This window comes from Cervus canadensis, chromosome 30 (genome assembly GCF_019320065.1).
Source record: "Cervus canadensis isolate Bull #8, Minnesota chromosome 30, ASM1932006v1, whole genome shotgun sequence".
NCBI lineage: Eukaryota > Metazoa > Chordata > Mammalia > Artiodactyla > Cervidae > Cervus > Cervus canadensis.
Window position 1 is genome coordinate 12,777,633 of NC_057415.1, and position 18,752 is coordinate 12,796,384.

The window sequence follows — 18,752 nt, forward strand, 5'->3', positions numbered from 1 at the left end:
AATGGGTACACTTCACTGACCCAGGCTTGTCCCTGCTTCCAATAGACTACGGCTCATGAAAATGGAACAAGCCAGCAAAGCACAAAAAGGAAAAGTAACAGGACCACACTAGTGAGCAAGATAATAAAAACGTAATAACACCATCCAGCAATTCAACTTTTAAGTTTACCTCTAAAACTCTTTTGACCATGACCCACAATGACAAATTTTATACAGTGCAAACATTCACATACGTATTATCTTTAATACATACACTGACACGATGGTTTCACCAAAGAATATAAAACAATATAATAATACTCTTATATCTTAAAATTTTAATGTGGATCATAACCAGTAAATTATTACTCCCAGCTCATTAATGGGTCCCCAAACGGTAGTCAGAAATGTACTGCAAGCTTAGAGAAACTCACTCGTGTCAAGGGAGCCCTGCAGAAGCAGCTAGTTCTCTGCAACAGCCAACACTAGAAACAGCTGATGGGCCCAGTGCAGAGGATTGGTAAACTGCAGTACATTTATACAAAGAAATAGGGCACAGTGGTAATAATGCATAAACTAGATCTATATACCAATAGCCCCTTCATGGATCACAGCCATGTCACACTGAAGGGGCCTGTATAACTCAACGAAGCCATGAGCCATGCCATGCAGGGCCACCAAGATGAGCAGGTTACAGTGGAGAGTTCTGACAAAACGTGGTCCACTGGAGGAGGGAATGGCAAACCACTCCAGTATTCCTGCTTCAAGAACTCCATGAATAGTATGAGAAAGCAAAGAGATACGACACTGGAAGATGAGCCCCCCAGGTCAGAAGGTGTCCAGTATGCTACTGGGGCAGAGCGGAGAGTGACTACTAACAGCTCCAGAAAGAATGAAGTGGCTGGGCCAAAGCGGAAACAATGTTCAGTTGTGGATGTGTCTGGTGGTGAAAGTCAAGACTGAAGCTGTAAAGAACAATATTTCGTAGGAACCTGGAACGTTAGGTCCATGAAACAAGGTAAATTGGACATGGTCAAGCAAGAGACAGCAAGAGTGAATACTGACATCTTGGGATCAGTGAACTAAAATGAGTGGAAATAGGCAAATTTAATTCAATTGACCATTGTATCTATTAGTGCGGGTAAGAAATCCTTAGAAGAAATGGAGTAGCCCTCATAATCAATAGAAGAGTCTGAAATGCAGTACTTGAGTGCAATCTCAAAAAAGACAAAATGACCTCAGTTCATTTCCAAGGCAAACCATTCAACATCACAGTAATCCAAATCTATGCCCCAACCATTAACACAAAAGAAGCTGAAGTTGACTGGTTCCATGAAGACCTACAAGACCTCTTGGAACTAACATCAAAAAAAGATGTTCCTTTCATCACAGGAGATTGGAATGCAAAAGTAGAAGAGATACCTGGAGTAACAAAAGCAAGTTTGGCATGGAATACAAAATGAAGCAGGGCAAAGACTGACAGAGTTTTGCCAAGAGCACATACTGGTCACAGCAAACATACTCTCTCAACAACAAAAGAGATGACACTACACGTGGATATCACCAAAATCAGATTGATTATATTCTCTGCAGCCAAAGATGGAGAAGCTCTATAAAGTAAACAAAAACAAGACCTGGAGCTGACTGTGGCTCAGGCCATGAGCTCCTTATTGCAAAATTCAGACTTAAATTGAACAAAGAAGGGAAAGCCACTAGACCATTCAGGTATGACCTAAAGCAAATTCCTTATACTTACTCAATGTAAGTGACAAATTGATCCAAGGTATTAGATCTGGTAGACAGAGGGCTTGAGGAACTATGGACAGAAGCTTGTTAACACTGAACAGGAGGTGGTGACCAAAACCATCCCAAAGGAAAAGCAAAGCAAGAAGACAAAGTGGTTGTCTGAGGAGGCCTAAAAATGGCTGAAGAAAAAAGACAAGTGAAAAGCAAGGGAAAAAGGCAAAGATATACCCAACTGAATACAGAGGTCCAGAGAATAGCAAGGAGAGATAAGAAGGCCTTCTTAAATGAACAATGGAAAGAGGAAAACAACAGAATGGAAAGACCAGAGATTTCTTCAAAAAAACCAGTGATATCAAGGAAACATTTCATACAAGGATGTGCACAATGAAAGACAGAAAGAGTAAGGACCTAACAAAAGCAGAAGAGAGTAAGAAGAAGTGGCCAGAATACACAGAAGAACTATACAAAAAAATGTCTTAATGACCCAGATAACCATGATGGTGTGGTCGCTCACCTACAGCTAGACATACTGGAGTGTGGACCTTAGGAAGCACTGCTACAGTCAAGCTAGTGGAGGTGACAGAATTCCAGCTGTTTTTAAAATCCTGAAAGATGATGCTGTGAAAGTGCTGCACTCAATATGCCAGCAAATTTGGAAGACTCAGCAGTGGCCATAGGACTGGAAAAGGTCAGTTCTCGTTCCAATCCCAAAGAAGGGCAATGCCAAAGAATGTTCAAAAAGAAAAAAAAAAAATTTAAAAACAAAATATAGAAAGGCCAGAGGCTCAGAGTAAAAAGTAATTCTTCCTAAGGGAAAAAAAGTCAGATTTCCAGGTAATAACAGATACACACAGGGGTGGAGAGGCAGGGAGAAAGGCACACAAAACATTCTTTTTCCTCCCTCCCTGTAGAAGGGAAACCTTGCTCAGGGTGGTTTCAGCCTGTCTGTCAGGCCCTGACAAACCACTAAACCAGCACGGTCCTTCCTACCTTGCCCAGTGCAGTCCAGACCTGATGGAGCATAACTCTGGTCTCTGCCGGGTCCCCTTTCTCAGTACAACACTCCCCAGGGCCCATCAACACGCCTCCTTCCTAACCCAGCAGAGGCCTGGGTGTCAGAGACCACTTCACGCACCCTGAAAATCCCACATGGAGTTTCTGCCAATTTCATCCCTTAAGAATAAGCCCTATGTCCTCCCAAAATGTACTTCAAGAAGTTAAGCATGTGAGAAATAGCAAGGTCATATTCTACACAGTTGAAGAGGATTTCGGGAGCACACACAGCGTCACCCACATATAAGAAAAATGAGGCAGCACCTTCCTACAACAGCATTAAAACTGGAACAATTCAGAGAAGAAACAGACATTTGTGACTATGAGAACGTACTCTTCAGATTTAAAAAAAAAAATATTTCTCACCCTTCAAACCAGTCACATAGGAGAAGTCTGAGGCCCTGTTTAGAAATGATTCATTATCTGGTAACTAGTAGGACTTTAAATAGATTTGGCTCATCTAAGCCACGTGCCTCTCTCTGTGAAATGCTTGATTTACTGGAAGGCAGTCATATCTTGAGATGTGTTATCTTGAAAATGGACTTGATTTTAGTACAAACTAGTAGCCAGGTCTTCAAAGAAATAAATGGTCATGAGTCTGCTGCCCTTTAGAAAAGAAGATATTAGTAACTCATACCATTACACAGTGTAACAAACAGGAAACCGGTCACACAGTCCCAAGCAAGCCAGAAAAAGCAAGACACATAAAGCTGCTCTCATTAGCAGGAAGTCCCTTCTAAAGTCTGTGCAGGGTCTAGTATTTTTTAAACATAAAACCCAGCACTTTCGGGTCCCCTACTTTCTTCGTGCATATTTAGTAGGAGGTCTGCATCTCCTCTCCCTGTGGGATACTCATGGGCACAACGCTGTTCCTTTGTGAGATACAAGCATCCAGCTCACAGCTGGCACAGAGGAGGTACTTAACACAAATTTGCAGAAAGTAAGAAAACAAGGTTAACAAGGAGGATGAACCTGATGCTTAGACAGTTCTTTGGCATTTCTCCCTTTTATCACCACTTCAAAAGATTTTCCAACAAGCTCACCCAGGGACTACCAGCAAGATGCAGAAACGCCCAAAGCTTGAGCAAGAGGCTCATCCCACATCTGAACAGCCATGTTCTCTCACATGCAGTTTTGCACATGTGGTTTCTTTGCCCTTCCCATCTGTTCTATGTTTCCAATTCCAGCTCATCCTTGAACACTCTACTTAATTTCACTTCTTATTGATGACCCCTCCCCGCCCCAGTCAACAGAATTCACTCCTTCTAAGGGCTTCCCTGGTGACTCAGTGGTAAAGAACCTGCCTGCCAATGCAGGAGACCGGGGGTCCATCCCTGGGTCAGGAAGATTCCCTGGAGAAGGAAGGAAATGGCAACTCACTCCAGTATTCTTCCCTGGGGAATCTCATGCACAGAGAAGTCTGGTGGACTACAGTCCATGGGGTTGCCAAGAGTTGGATATGACTGAGTGACTAAACAACAATTCACATAAACACACAGCTGCTTATCCTCCCATTGAGGAGAATTCAACAGGGTATAAATGGCATTCAGAACAGAATTAAGAGGAAAATCAAGCGGGTCTTGCCTTTTCGTCTTGGTACAACTTGTTGACGCTCTCCATCTGAAAGTTGTGGCTGGACTGGATTTTGTCCAGCTGCTCTCGCTGCTTTTCCAGCTCCCCCTGGAACTCATTCTTCTTCATCTCCACGGCCCCTCGCTCCGCAGCCGCCCTGCGGACCCTGCCTTCCAGCTCCACAATCCGCGTCTGCAAGGACACCGCAGCATAAGGACCATGTGAAGCTATCCTCAGACCAGACCGCCCCGTTCCCTCAGGAAGACCACCCCACAGCCCCCAGCCGGGGTCAAGTGTGTTCACGGTGTACTCATTCACACATGGTGTGTGTCCAGGGCTAGATCTTCTACGTGAGTGGTGCAGATGCTCCCACAGGCTATTCTAGAGGCTATTCACTTCTCTGAGCATCTGTGTGTCTACTGTGTGTCTCCATGGAAACATCATCACACTCCTCACAGGGACTCTGCCAGGCTTGCCTGAGGCAGGTATAGGCACACCTCATTTTATTGAGCTTCACAAGTATTATATTTTTTAGAAATTGAAGGTAGGCAGCAATCCTGCATGGAACAAGTGCGTCAGCACCATTTTTTCCAACAGCATTTGCTCACTCCGTATCTCTGTATCACATTTTGGTAATTCTCATAATATTTCAAATTTTTCATTATTATTATATTTGTTGTGATGATCTGAGATCATGATCTTTGAAGTTACTAAGGCTCCCTGAATGCTTAGATGATGGTCAGCATTTTTTAGCAGTATTTTAAGCTAAGGTATGTACTTTTTTTTAAGATATAACACTACTGAACACTTAATAGAGTACAGTACAGTATAAATATAACCTTTTATGCTCTGATAAAACAAAAACTCACATGACTTGTTTTATTGCACTATTTACTTTATTGCAACAGTCTGGAACTCAATCTGTGATATGGCCAAGGTCTGCCATAAAATGGTCTGTACATAAAATGCTTTATCTGGCATGAGCTGGCGCTCAAATATTTAGTTCCTTTTCCTCACTAACACAGCACTTAAACACTCTTTATAAGACACAATTTCTGAAACAGATTGAGTTCTCTGGACACCAAAACCCCATCTGCCCAGAAAACAGGGGTCCAGGGGAAACTCACAACTGCGTGGGGCAAGCACCAGAGGAGTCCAGAAACACTCCTAAGGGACGGGCTTCCTGAGGACTCAAGCTCTGCCACCAGGAAGACTGGGTTGGAGTCCCAGCTCCCCTTGTCCTTTCTCTGTGAAGTGGGGTGGGGAACAAGATCCTAGCCTGACAGAGTACAAAAGAAGGTAATGTATGCAACATACCCTTAAAGAAACATTATTCTGATACCTGTTAAAATGATAAGGAAAACTTGATTCAAGGCTGCTGCAACAGAGGTCATGACTATTGCAGTTGAGAGAGAAACTGTTCTCAATTCTGAGTACAGCAGAGACAGCTGAGGATTTACAGCCAAAGAGCAGAGAGAAGGGGTTGGTGGGTGGAAAAGTACCAAGAGGGTAGGAGGAGTCTTGCTAAAGGCAGGCCTATCAATGATAACGCATGAGGAGCTTGCTTGGGCATCACGGGTGGAGGAGTGAGTTAGCAGGATTCTCTGCTGAGCCTGGGCTAGGCAGGCCAAAAACAGGATGGGGGCCAGGACTGAGGCCTTCTCAAGAAGGGGGCTCCTCAAAGCCTGACTGAACTGTGGTCAAGGAGAGTCCTGGCCGTCGCTCAGTACTGCTGGTCCACAATGGGTGGCAATAAATAGGAAAGATAAAGTTATTAAATATCAGTAAATGATGCTGGTCAAGACTGCTACCTCTAAATACATTTCTCACACCCGCTCTCCATATACACTGCCCACACCACTCGGGTACCGAATGTGGAATGGAGGACCAGACGGGCTGTGGGCAGGGTACTTAAGTTGTTTTTCCAGAACCAGCCCCAAAGGCCTGACTAAAAATTGTTAGCTTACAGGAAGGGCAGACAGGCATCTCCCGGCAGCAAGCCTAAGAAGTCACAAGGGGGTCCTCTCCCACCCAAGAGCAGGGCTGGTGTGGGGCCAGGCCTGAGGCTGGGCGGTGGGCCCTGCAGAACGTGCATTACTATGCACAAAGCCTCAGGGGCCGACAAACCGCGAACTCCTCAGAATCCAGCACCCAGCAGCTCTAAATACTCTGTGACCTCCACACAAACAGGACCAAGAGAACACCTGGAGATCCACGCTCCGGGAGCTGGCGATCCAGTAGTTGAAGCCCAGGACAATGATACAGGCCACCAGGGCAGCCAGCACGAGCGGTGGTGACTTCATGCTCCGACGTCCGTTTCCCAATCCCATCATCTCAAGGGCTGGGCTGAGAACCTGCCGAGTAAGAACAGACACACAGGCCTCAGTACTTGGACTGCCATGCCCTGGACCTTCCACATCCATCATCACAACCAACAGGAAGGCGGCCTGCCCTGAAACAGAGGCTGGTGTTTCCTCCTTGAAATGCGGCGCTGTCGGCAGAGAGGACTGTACACGGCACACCCGGACCAGGTGATATGTGCCCTGGGCAGTGAGGCTAGGTCCCTGGGACAGGCCTGTGGGAGTGGGCCCCGTCACAGAAACCCATCACACAGGCTCAGCACCGTGGGCAGGTCATAATTTCTCTTACACCTCAGTTTTCCCATCTGAAATATGGGGATAACTATAGTTTCTACCTCCCAGGACAATTTGAGAAATCACCATCTCTGTAAGCAGTTAACAGCAAATATTACTGCTTCTACATCACATCAGAACAACTAGAACGACTCCAGGGACTTGCCTGGTTGTCCAGTGGTTGGTACTTCACCTTCCAATGCAAAGGGTGAGGGTTCAATCCCTGGTCAGGGAGCTAGGATCGCACATGCCTGACCACCAAAAAAACCCAGACATGGAACAGAAGCAAAAGACTTTGAAAATAGTCCACATCAAAAAGTGTTTTAAAAATGAAAGAAAGACTCCCTTTCTCATTATTTCCCAAAGAAGTCTTTTTGATCTGATTCCTAACAAGGGGAGGGATTTCTATCCTTTGATAGAACTGTCAGTGACACCCAATTACTGACATTCCCTGAGCCCAGCAGGAAAGCCTCCTGGAGGCGAGTGAAGCCAGGACCGGAAGTGCCCCGACTGCCTCAGAAAGAGGCATTGGCCCGGCTTCCTTTGAACACTGTTCTCTCCCTTCTGAGCCCGTATCTGTGCAGCACAGCCAAGTCAGGAGGAGACTTCAAGGGCTGCAGGGAGCAGCAAACTTCTGGAAAGAAACAGAAATACAGCCGACAAGGAAGGAGCCGTGTTTTTGCTCCTGGCCTTCAATCCCAAGCCCGGTCTGGCTGGGTCCCAGCCCTGCTCCAGGGAGGGTAAGGTTAGTGGACTGTTCCAAACGGCTTTCGCTGAGCCAGATCAACATGGCCTTATCAGAAGGAAGGCAATGCACACATTACATGTAATAACGGTCTCCCTCACAACAGATATGCTTTTATGCCAAGTGAGGCCAGCAATGGAGGACGGGGAAGAGGTGGTGAGGGCAGAAGGGGAGAAGGAAACGGGGGAGGAGGGGAAGAGACAGCACCAGGGACTCAGCTTCGAGGTGAAGTTCCTGCAGGTGAGGACACAGGAGAGCTGAGAGCCAGCCCTCCCCCAATGGTACCTGTAGCTGAGTCGTGTCCCTAGGAGACATCCTCTCTCTCTAGGTAAGGGTGTGGGAGCTGAGAAGGGGATGTAAGAGCAATCTAGTGGAAATCGCCTAAAACAAAGCACCCCCAGAATTCCCACGCATAGAACTGAGGGCCGAGTCCAGCCTCCACTGACTGGTGCCTTCTTCACTAGCTTCTGGTCTCTTGGGACAAAAGAGGAAAAAAAGTTTTAAATTTAACTGTCAGTTGCTATCAGCAAGCACAGTATGTACTAACAGAGAGTGATGCTCAGAAATACTAAAGTTCAGAAAATTCTATGGATCTGCTAAAAATGCATCTCCACTGCTTTATCATGTTTTTGATCACAAAAACAGTCTTTCTTTAAAAAAAAAAAAAAAAAAAATATATATATATATATATATATATATAAGATTACAAATACAACTGGGGAGAAAAATCACACACAGTGAAGTGTAAAATTAAAATTAAAAGTCCTCCTCTTCCTACTCCACTGGCTATTCCTTCTATTCCAGCTGCTCTTAACCCTCAAAAGGCATTAAAATAACCTGGGACATTTCTTAAATTACCAACAAGTAGGCCCACTCCTCCTTTCTCTATGAAATAGTTTACCCGTAATTTTTGGCTATGTTGGTGCTTTCAAAATAATCTAATCCCATCACTCTTTCATTGTTTCTAGATTTTGCTTTATTTTGAAAGACACTTCCTACTTTAAGTCTAGACATACATTTACCCATATCTCCTCTCAACATACCTATGGGTTTCATATTTATATTTAAATCTTTCATCCATTTGGAATTTCTTTTTGACCTAAGAAGTACAGAAATACAAAGAAAACTTTTTTTTTTTTTTTTTGGAATGGCCAGCCAGTTCTCTGAGCACCCTCTTATGGAATAATTATTTTCACTCAGTTCTCTGAAAGGCCATCTTTGTCATATGCTTAAACACTTAACAATACCCTTTTAGAAGGGATCCTCACTTGATCTTTTGTTATACCTGCAAATGTGGGTCAGGGTGGTGTACTGTAACTTTGAAAACAATGTAACTTAATTCTGACTTCAAGGAAGTATATAGATCATCATTTAACACTCTCCTTCCTTTAGCTAGTCAAAAAGTTTAGTGAACAGCTATGACAGGACAGGCTGTCGTGCTACCAACAGGAAGCCAGGGCAGCATTAAGAGAACAAACTCAGAACCCAGTGGCCAGAGTCAGATTTGGCTCCACCTCTTAAGAACCACAGAACCCTGTCTTCCTCAGAGAGTTTAAATGAGGAATATAGACCAGAAAAGATAAGAGAAGTGCCTAGAACCACAACTGACACATAGTTTAAGTGGCTCAGGGAATGCTATCATATTAGAGTCTTCCCTGGTGGCTCAGACAGTAAAGAATCTGCCTGTAATGTGGGAGACCTGGGTTCGATCCCTGGGTCAGGAAGATCCTCTGGAGAAGGGAATGGCACTCCCACTCCAGTATTCTTGCCTGGAAAATCCCATGGACAAAGGAGCCTGGTGGGCTACAGTCCCTGGGGTTGCAAAGAGTCAGACGCGACTGAGCAACTAACACTAACTAATCATTATTAGAGATGGAAAGATGAGTAACAAATCATTTCCAGACCTGGCCTTTTCTGCACTTTATAAGAAAAAGGTGAAGAACGTTTTCCGTCCTTACAGGAAGCAGCCATTTGTGCTCCTCCCTCAGCTCCACTGTCCACTGAAGCAGCAGTCCCTGCCATCACCTGGGCGGACTCTCAGATGCTGCTGCAGCAGCAGACGTCCTAGACTAGGACCCTACTATGCAAGAGAGAGGTTCCAGGAAGCTGAGTGCAGTCTCAGAGGCCCGTCTCCTGACCCAGCACTCGGCAGGTCAGTCGGGGTGCAGCCGCCCAGAGGGCGCAATAAGGAGAGCCCTGGGCTCCCAGTGGGCAGAGGGGTGCCCAGGTAAGATGACCATGAAGGAGAAAGGGCCAACAGTGACCCTTCGTCCTGCAACATGCCTCACCCAAGACTTCCAGGATTGCAGAAACACTGCTGCCCAAGACGAAGGGAGTCAGGGCTGGGAAAATGCCAAAGCCTGATGAAGACTAAGGGCAGGCACTCAAAGTCAGATGTTTCAAAGGCTCTACTCTCCTCCACTTTAGAATTTATACAGACTGGGGGTGATGGAAGTGGGTCAGAGACAGTCTGTCAGACAGATTAACAGTCATAATTTAGGCTTCAGAATGTGTTTTGTCTTATATTTGATTATAGTCACTTGACATACTGAAAAAGATTAACCTAAATCAGCTAAACTCTGTGAAATTCCAGGTGTATCTGCATTAAATGTTTCGTGGTGAGTTGGAAGAGTCGTTTTAAAAAAAATGACTGGCTTAATTAAGCAATTCAATCTACTGGTTAAAATTATTGTTGCCTTTTAAGCAAAAATTTTATAAGAGAACACAGACTTTTTTTGTTTTAAGAAAAAGCATAAGAAAATGGGCAACTGGTTAAATACATGAGCCCTTTGAACTTCCTAGTTAAATAATCTTTCCGTTTCCTCATTTTCACATAGAGGTTTTTAATCATATAGGCAAACACACAAGCAATCAGATCAGATTGATTTGTTTGACCAATGTCATCACTGCAGGAACAATACAGCTTCTCCAAACAATGTGGGAGCTGCACCTTTATTCCTTCTCAGAAAAAATGGCCTTACCAGGTGGGCGGAGGGCCACAGCCGGAAGTGCCCTGAATGAAGCCGGAAGTGCCCTGGATGGAGTTCGGCAGCCACCTCAGTGAGCGAACAGATCGGAGGACGCCTCACAAAGCGCTGAGGTCTCAGGAGTTGGTCACCAGCATTTTTTTGGACGGTTCAAAGATATTCCACCCCACCCCAAGAATGTCTCCAAGGAAGGAGTCAGCATACTGAGGCCTAGAGCCATTAGCAGCCTATTGTGTAAATAAGGTTTTGGTGAACACAGCCACGCCCAGCCCTTGAAGTACTGCCCACAGCTGCTTTCAGCCTACCAGGCAGAGTTGAACTATTGACATGGGGATTTACTCATAGAGTTAGAATGAAGACTGAAGCAGTTAGATGTATTATTATCTGGCCCCTCTGGGGAAATCTGTAAACTCCTGTCTAAATCATTAGGGTTAAATGACAAGTCCATTGAATTCTTTTAAATTCTTAAATTCTTTTAAAAACTTACTAGGAAGTATACAATTCTACTCCCACTTTCCCAACCCTCAATTTTCCCCCAATTCTAGAATCTAATAGTTTAGAAATAAAAACCTTTAACAGCATGGTAACTACAATAATACCATATCACATATCAGAAAGTTGTAAGAGAGTAGATCTTAGAAATTCATCATAAGAAAAAAAAATTTTTCTATGTGCAATGATGATAACTAGATTTACTGTGGTGAGCATTTCGCAAAGTATACAAATAATGGATCTTTACACTGTATACCTGAAACTAATAGTGATGTCAGTTATGCTCAATAAAATGTTTTAAAAAGAAAAAAATGTCAAAATTCATGTGCCTATTTAGTGCTATGAAGTGAAAATACCAAAGAATGAGATGGATGAGTGAAGATGAATGAGGAGAACCAATTCCACTGTGTTTCTTCCAGCACTTGACTTTCTGCAGAAGGGCCAACTCCCCTGTGGACGCCATGGCTACATGATAGCAAGTGTTCCCAAATTCCTCCTCTTGTTCGGAGTCGGCAAGCTGAAGCCTCAGGGCAGAATCCTGCCAGCCACCTGTCTTTGTACACTTTGAAAGCTCAGGTTTCAAACTTTTTAATTGGAAAAAAAAGAATATTTCATAACAAGAGAAGTACGTGGAATTAAAATCTCACTGACATAAATAAAGGTCTGTTGGGACACAGCCATCACCATTCATTTACATATTGTCATGGCTGTCAGGCTACAAGAATTGTGTAGCTATGACACAACCCACTGGGCCTGCAGAACCTAAAATACCATCTGGCTCTTTACAGAAAACGTTTGCCAACACCTGCTGTAGTTCAGTGGTTCTCAAAGTATGGTCCCTGGACCAGCAGCATCAGCATCACATGATTATAGTTCTCCGGGTGATGCTGATACAGGTCAAGATTGAGAACTGTGCCCTCCAGAGCTCACTGGACAGGTCTGAGAAGTGCCTCTTGTTCTGGTCGCACTCAATTTATTCTTAAGAAGCGGAAAGGCATGTTGAAGAGGGTGCGTTGTTTATCTTCGGGGAAACATTTCTATACTGTTTAAACATTTCCATACTGTTTAAAGGTTGAGTTTGGATTCCCCAAATTTCCTTGGCTTTTGACTACAGTCCACCAGCCTCCTCTGTCCATGAGATTCTCCAGGCAAGAATACTGGAGTGGGCTGCCATTTCCTCCTCCAGGGGAGATCATCCCAACCCAGGGATAGAACTTGGGTCTCCTGCATTGCGGGCAGATTTTTTACCATCTGAGCCACCAAGGAAGCCCCAATCAGAACGAAGTGATCACTAATTCCAGAGCAACATGGCTTCTACAGGACCCTCCCTCACTGATACAGAAAACAGAGAGGAAAAATAAGGTATCATCTACCTGCTGCATGGATATAAACGACGGAGAGCATTTTGATGGGCTAGACCCTCCAGTTCTGGCAGCATCGGAATCAGAGAAATAGCTTAAATTTTTTTTCTAAAATCATTAGTATATTAAAATTTTGTCCAAGAACTCACCAAGGCAATACTTTTAAAAACTAGTAATAGCAAATGAGCCATCCTGAAATTCCAGCCCAGCTGAGCCTCAAAAGACTGCAGTCCAGTCAACTCACAGAACCAGAAGCAATAACTAAACGATGGTTTTAAGCTTGCACAGCTGATCTGTTATGGAGCAACAGATGATCAAAACTTAAACTGTTACATGAACAAAGTTACAAAATAGTAATGTTCATATCCTATTTTTGTTGAAAAATTTTAAAAATATACTCAATAAATCAATACATTTTTCTATAATAGAAAATGTACAGCAAATGTTTATAAGGAAAGATATTTACAAGTTGGAGTAGGAGAGGAGGAAGTAGAGAGGAACAGAAAGACGACTTCATTTTTTGCTTTATATCTTTTTTTCCCTCAAGGAGCCTATCTTTAATGCAAAAGCCAAACAGTAACAATAAAAAATCAAGATGCTAGGAAGATATACAATGGTAACATTAGCAAGTTTTGAAGTTATATTTCTAGCATTCCCAGATGAAATCACAGTATTTTACAGCTTCCTCTAAAACAAAACAATGATACCATATGTATGCATTCTGAAGCAGAAAAACAAACTGAACTCATTCAAATACATTCCCAGCTCTCTTCTGTGCTGGTCCCCACCACCAGGGACACTAAGAGAACCCGGGTTCCTGTCTTGAGCCTGGGCAGGAAACTGAGAGGAAATTCAGGGCAGCCCATTTCTGACCTGGTGACGGGGTGGTTCCTCATCTCCCCCAATCTCCTGAGCTCCCCTGTGAAGGCTTATCCCTGTCTTCTAAGGCTAGTGTGAAAATTAAATGAGAGTACTTGTCACCAAGCAAATATTAACTGAAAAGAACTGCTTGGTATTAACCTTTTAAAGTCTCACTTTACTCATTTAAAAAAAATGGGGAGTGCAATCAATTATACCTGCATTCAAGGGTTCTTCTGAGAATCAAAGGAAAGAATTACCTGAGGCTGAAGTGAGAAAAACAGCTGTCTACCTGCAGGGCGTATGCAGCCCAGAAGGTGTAAAAGATGCTCCACCTGGGCTGGGGGAAAAATCCTAGAAGTTACATTTATTTTTGTCCAAAAAGTAGAATAGCAACTACGTTTAGTAATGTAAATATTACACCAACAAGTTAAACATATTATGTGTACACTAATTACTTTACACTGTGTTACACTATACTAATTATACTACCATGAAATACTAACAGTGCCAGTAAAAGCAGGGACTGTCTGCACCCTCACAAAGTCCCTTTGTCAAAAGGGTCACCTGTCACCAGCCCTCTGAGGTCCCTGACGCACTCCTCTGACTGGGCAAGCACATAATGAGATAGATGCACAAATTAAAACTAAGCTAAACCTCACAGAGGATATGAAGCTTTAAGGTTCCCATAAAAAACACAGATTAAAGCTATACTAATAAACGCAAGCACAGGTGAACACAAGCTGGGGGTTAGGAATGCACTTCCCACCCCGAGTCAGCTTCATCTGAGCGACATCACCAAGTGAAAACAACGATGATGTACTCAGACCTAACAAGATCCAGCCCAAAAAAAACTCAAAATTCAAGGAGTATTTGAAAGAGGGTTTTACCTCCACAATGAACAATGAACCCAGCCCTAAGTGTATACTGGATCTTGAGCTACAACATTAGCACATGTAGATTAATTTATAATTAAGTAACAGACACCCAAGAGGAGTGCTAAAAACTGGTCTTGATTGAGATACAATTGACATTATGGTGTACAAGTTTTAGATGTTAAAATTTTGTTTTACTAACAAGAATGAGCAAAAAAGCTTGGAAACCACAGCAAACTATTTCATTATACAGTAATTTTACATATGTGTTCTTCCTGTCAGGCACTAGCTAATCATCAAAATCTTAGAGGAAGTTTTATTAATGCAGTCTTGAAAGAGAATAAGATCACAATGTAAAAATCTGAGAAGGCATGCATTTTCTTTCCTGAAAGTAGGGAAGCCTATTTTGCTTCTTTGTGAAGCAAAATAGGCTCTCTGGGAATTTTGGAAATAATGCTTAAACTTCAAGCCAAGTCTCTCTTTCAATGTAATTTCACCAGTAACTTGAAAAGTTACTAGAAAGCTGGCTGCTTTAAGACCATCTTGGGGGAGCAAGTGAAACGCCATTCACACTTAGTTAGGGTGAAAGCCCCCATGGCCCGGCAGGCAAAGAATCTACCTGTCAGGAGATCGATCCCCTGGAGAACACGACAACCCTCTGCAGTATTCTTGGAGGGGACAGAGGAGCCTGGCGGGCTACAAAGAGTCAGACAAGACTGAGCGACTAAGCACAAAGGTATAGCAAGACCATTCCTTCTACTTTTGTGAAGTTTTAGAAAATAATGTTAACCACGTTTTTCTTTTAAACAAAAAGAAAAGTGATTTTGTTTCTTATCCCAGTTACAGATGTTATTTCCCATTTTAAGTCATTAAAAAAGAAATCAACCTTTTCCTAAGGCAATTTACTATTTTTTTCCCTACAGAAAACAATAATACAACTGAATTAAAGCCCCAGGCACAGGGCCTCTACTCCAGTCCCCGCCTCCCCTCACAGCCCCTCCAGGACCACTCCAGGACTGTCTAAAAGCAGGGCCACACGACCTCATGTTCCCTTTCACTACACTGCCAGTGATGGGATCCGACCCTCTGCCCAGCATGGCGAGTGGAAAGCGACACCCCACCTTCCAACTCTTCCCACACAGGCAGTTTCCCCAGGCTCTGCCTGGCTATCCTTTGTGCTTCATTCAAATGCAGAAAGCTGGCCTGCAACGTTCACGGAATCAGCAGTTCCCTCCTGGCTGGGGGAAGGTGGCCATATAAATGGACTGAAGCTGGCCCTGGGCCTGACACGGTCAACCATTCTCACTGCTGTTTCAGCCCCACTTCTGAAAAAACCAATATAAATGCAAAATGTTTTCATTCCCCCATCAATAACTGGACCAGCAATTGGAAAACAAATGGCATCCTTATTTTCTAATAGCAATGTTCCCAAATGCTGACCTCCACCCCTCACCCCCAGCATTCCTTCCTCTCTCTCATCCTTGGTCTTTCACTTCTGAGCAAAACCAATGGGGAGAAAAGGTGATATCTTCACAGGAGAAGAAAATATGTCTTGAAGTGTTGTTTTCTTTAAACATCCTAAGAATTCAATGTCTTTTCACCACTGACACCTTAAAAATTGAGTTCTGACCTAAAAAACGCAAGTCTTAGCAAGCTACTAGCTTCCATTTACAAATAAACTTATTCTTCACAGTAGCCTGCACTTACCTTAATCTTCTCTAACATAGGGAGGAGGAGCTATGGATGGATGCACTAGGAGACCCACAAGTACCAACAAGGGATTCAACTTCTCAGGCCCCATACTACAAAAAAATTCAGAAATACTAAAACTGCCTAAATATGAGTCAATCTCGTGGCCAGGAGCCAAAGAGAGTCACCGTAAAGCTGTTAAATATGTAATCAGGCTACTAGACTATCTTACTCTGCCCCTAGTAATGTCCCTCAATATTTGCATTATTTAGGGCAATTGGACCTTGGAGACCACAAACCAGCCAAAGGAAATCTCAAAGCCGTGAAAGTCACACAAGTTTGGTTTTGCATATTTGGAAACGGGCTATCTCAAGCATCCCCACGACTCGCCGAATACAATGATTCTAAAATTCCGCTGAAACGAACACTCATCGAAACAGGTACTTTGCCTATTTTGTTTTACCGAAAGACAATCAAAAATACTAAGTAGGGTGTGCCATATAAAGAGTATGTAAACCCAGGAGACTATTTTTACGGCAGAGCAGAAGTTTTGTGGATCCTCCACGCCGCCAAAGGTGGAGAATACAGGTACAGAAGGAACCCGGAGCATCCCTGAGACGGGATTCGGAAGAGCTCGGGCAGCTCGCAGACCGAGGAGCCGGTGTCAAGCTCACCTGCCAGGACGCGGCCGCTGCCAACGTGGGCACCGCGGCGGCGGCCCGGGGCGGAGGGGGAAAGAGACGAGCGGCGCGGCCAGCCCGCCCTCCCCGCGTGCCGATCACGCCCGCACCGCTGCCACGAGCGCCACTTCGGGGATGCTCGCTTTTGACTCTGGATGCCGACGCGCGTGACACAGCTAAGAACAAAAAGAAAGGCCCCGCACCGCCCCAGACTGCCCTCCTCAGGGGAGCCCAGGAACGGAGCGGAGCCCGGGAGGCGGAACCCGGCGGGTCGGGGCGGCCCGGGGAAGGAGGCTCCAGGGCGGGGAGGTGCGGGGCCGGCCTCGAGCCCACTCCGGTAAAAGGCTGCGGCCCGGGCGCCAGCCGGGGAGGGCGGGTGTTTCCGGGGCCCGGCGCGGGGTCCTTGGGCGCAGGCCCGGGGTCGTGGAGGGACAAGAAGAGAGAAGGGGGCCAGGGCGACCGGGGGGAGGGCCGCCAGGCACGCGCGCCGCCTACTCACCTCCTGCCGCGGCTCCGGCGGCCGCTCGGCGCTGCGGGGGCCCGGCTCCCTGCTCGCCCGGGCCGCTCTCCCACCGCCGCCGGCCTCGTGCTCCCGTCCGCCCGGGGAAGCGTCCGGCGCCGCCGCGTTCGCGGCCTCCGCAGCGGCGAGTCCCCGCCTCTGGCCAGCGCCCGCGGCGCGCGGAGGAGACGGCCTCGGGAGCGCGAGGAGGCGAGGCCGGGACCGCGCCCGGACTCCCGGCCCCGCGGTGCGCGCGCCCTGGCCCGCGGCCGCTGAGCGGCGGGAGCTGGAAAAGCCTGGTCGCGCCCCCCTCTCAGCCTCCTCCCCAGCTCCTCACCGGAGGCTCCCGGCGCGCCTTCGGGACTGGGCTCCGACAGACCAGCAGAGCGGTCTCGATGCTTTCACAGGAGGTGAGAAGCGGCGGCGGAGAGAAGGGCCCCGGGAGACCGCCCTCCCCACCCCGCAACGTCCCCCACCTCCGGCCCGGAGGAATTTTCCGGAACCCAGAGCCGACCACACCCATCGTCACACTCCTGGTCTTTGCTCACGTCTCCTCTGGTCTTGCTCACGTAGTCCTGGCCGAAACTGCCCAGGATAGAGGGGCCAAGGAAAAACAGGTATTTGGGGGATCTATACTCACAAATTTGTCCTTTTTCTTCCACCAGCCCTCCCCAGGTGGGCCTGATCTCCCTCCAGCTGTTATCTCTCAGCTCTCCTTGGTTGAGCGTTGGGACACTCCACCTGTGTGCAGCAGAGAAAACCCGAAGGCTCTTGGGTGCTGCCCAAGCGGGATCCTCTAGGACTTTCTCAGTATGGAGCCTGGAAATCTGAGTTTTAAACAGCACACAGGTGGCCTTCTGGCACACGGAAGTTTGAGAAGCACTGTTGAGCCACACCTACCCGAGAAGATGCCACAAGATTAGTAACATATAGGCTAACCATATGAGAAATGGAGTATTTCCTGCCATATCAGTAAATAAGACTGTCATAGTCATCAGCAGTTGCAGCCTGCCAACGTGAGCGTGTGTTCTAAGGGAACACAGCAAGAATACCAGCAGACTTCGGACGCTCCCTACAGTGAGCCCAAGGGAACTTGGGATGTGAAAACACAGAATACTGGCCTGTATACATAGCTGAGATGCATATAGAAGAAATTATTTCAGTGAGCTGAGACTCTTGCATTGTCTCCTTCACAGAAAAGCACAAACTTCCTTAACGTGGGATATCTGCTTTCTTTAATTAACAATAATCTTCTGATGTTACAACTAGCTGCCCTTCGTTGCAGAACTTCTATAAAACCTGGCTCTTCCTCTCACCTTACAGCAGTTGTCTCAGAGGCACTTGAGATACTGTCTCCCGGTCTTGAACTCCCCAGATGCCCACCAAATAAAACATAACTCTCAACTTTTAGGTTGTGAATATATTTTAGGTTGACCTGTACCAGGAAATCATAAAGCAATGATTCTTAACCCTGGTAGCATGGGCCAGATGTTCAAATTATCGGGGAGATTTTAAAGTATCTAGATACTAGGGTCCCACCTCTAGAGTTCTGAGTCTGAACATTAGTATTTTTGTTTTAAAGC

The 18,752-nt window shown here is 45.6% G+C and overlaps 1 protein-coding gene across 5 annotated transcripts in view; it reads right to left on the bottom strand.

Annotated features, from left to right (window-relative positions):
• GOLM1 (golgi membrane protein 1) overlaps positions 1–17,945 on the bottom strand; it is a 57,255-nt gene extending 39,310 nt beyond the window's left edge. Inside the window, exons 1-3 of one of the 5 annotated variants that reach the window (XM_043453236.1) lie at positions 17,810–17,945; positions 6,555–6,704; positions 4,363–4,542 (exon numbers count right to left, since the gene is read on the bottom strand). In XM_043453236.1, coding sequence (XP_043309171.1) covers positions 4,363–4,542; positions 6,555–6,683 — 309 coding nt within the window. In that variant the 5' untranslated portion in view covers positions 6,684–6,704; positions 17,810–17,945. Of the gene's footprint in view, positions 1–4,362; positions 4,543–6,554; positions 6,705–16,664; positions 16,824–17,169; positions 17,325–17,506; positions 17,654–17,809 lie in introns of those variants that run through there. The other 4 variants (XM_043453234.1, XM_043453233.1, XM_043453235.1 and 1 more) reach the window with 4 other exon arrangements.
• Positions 17,946–18,752: the final 807 nt, after the last annotated feature.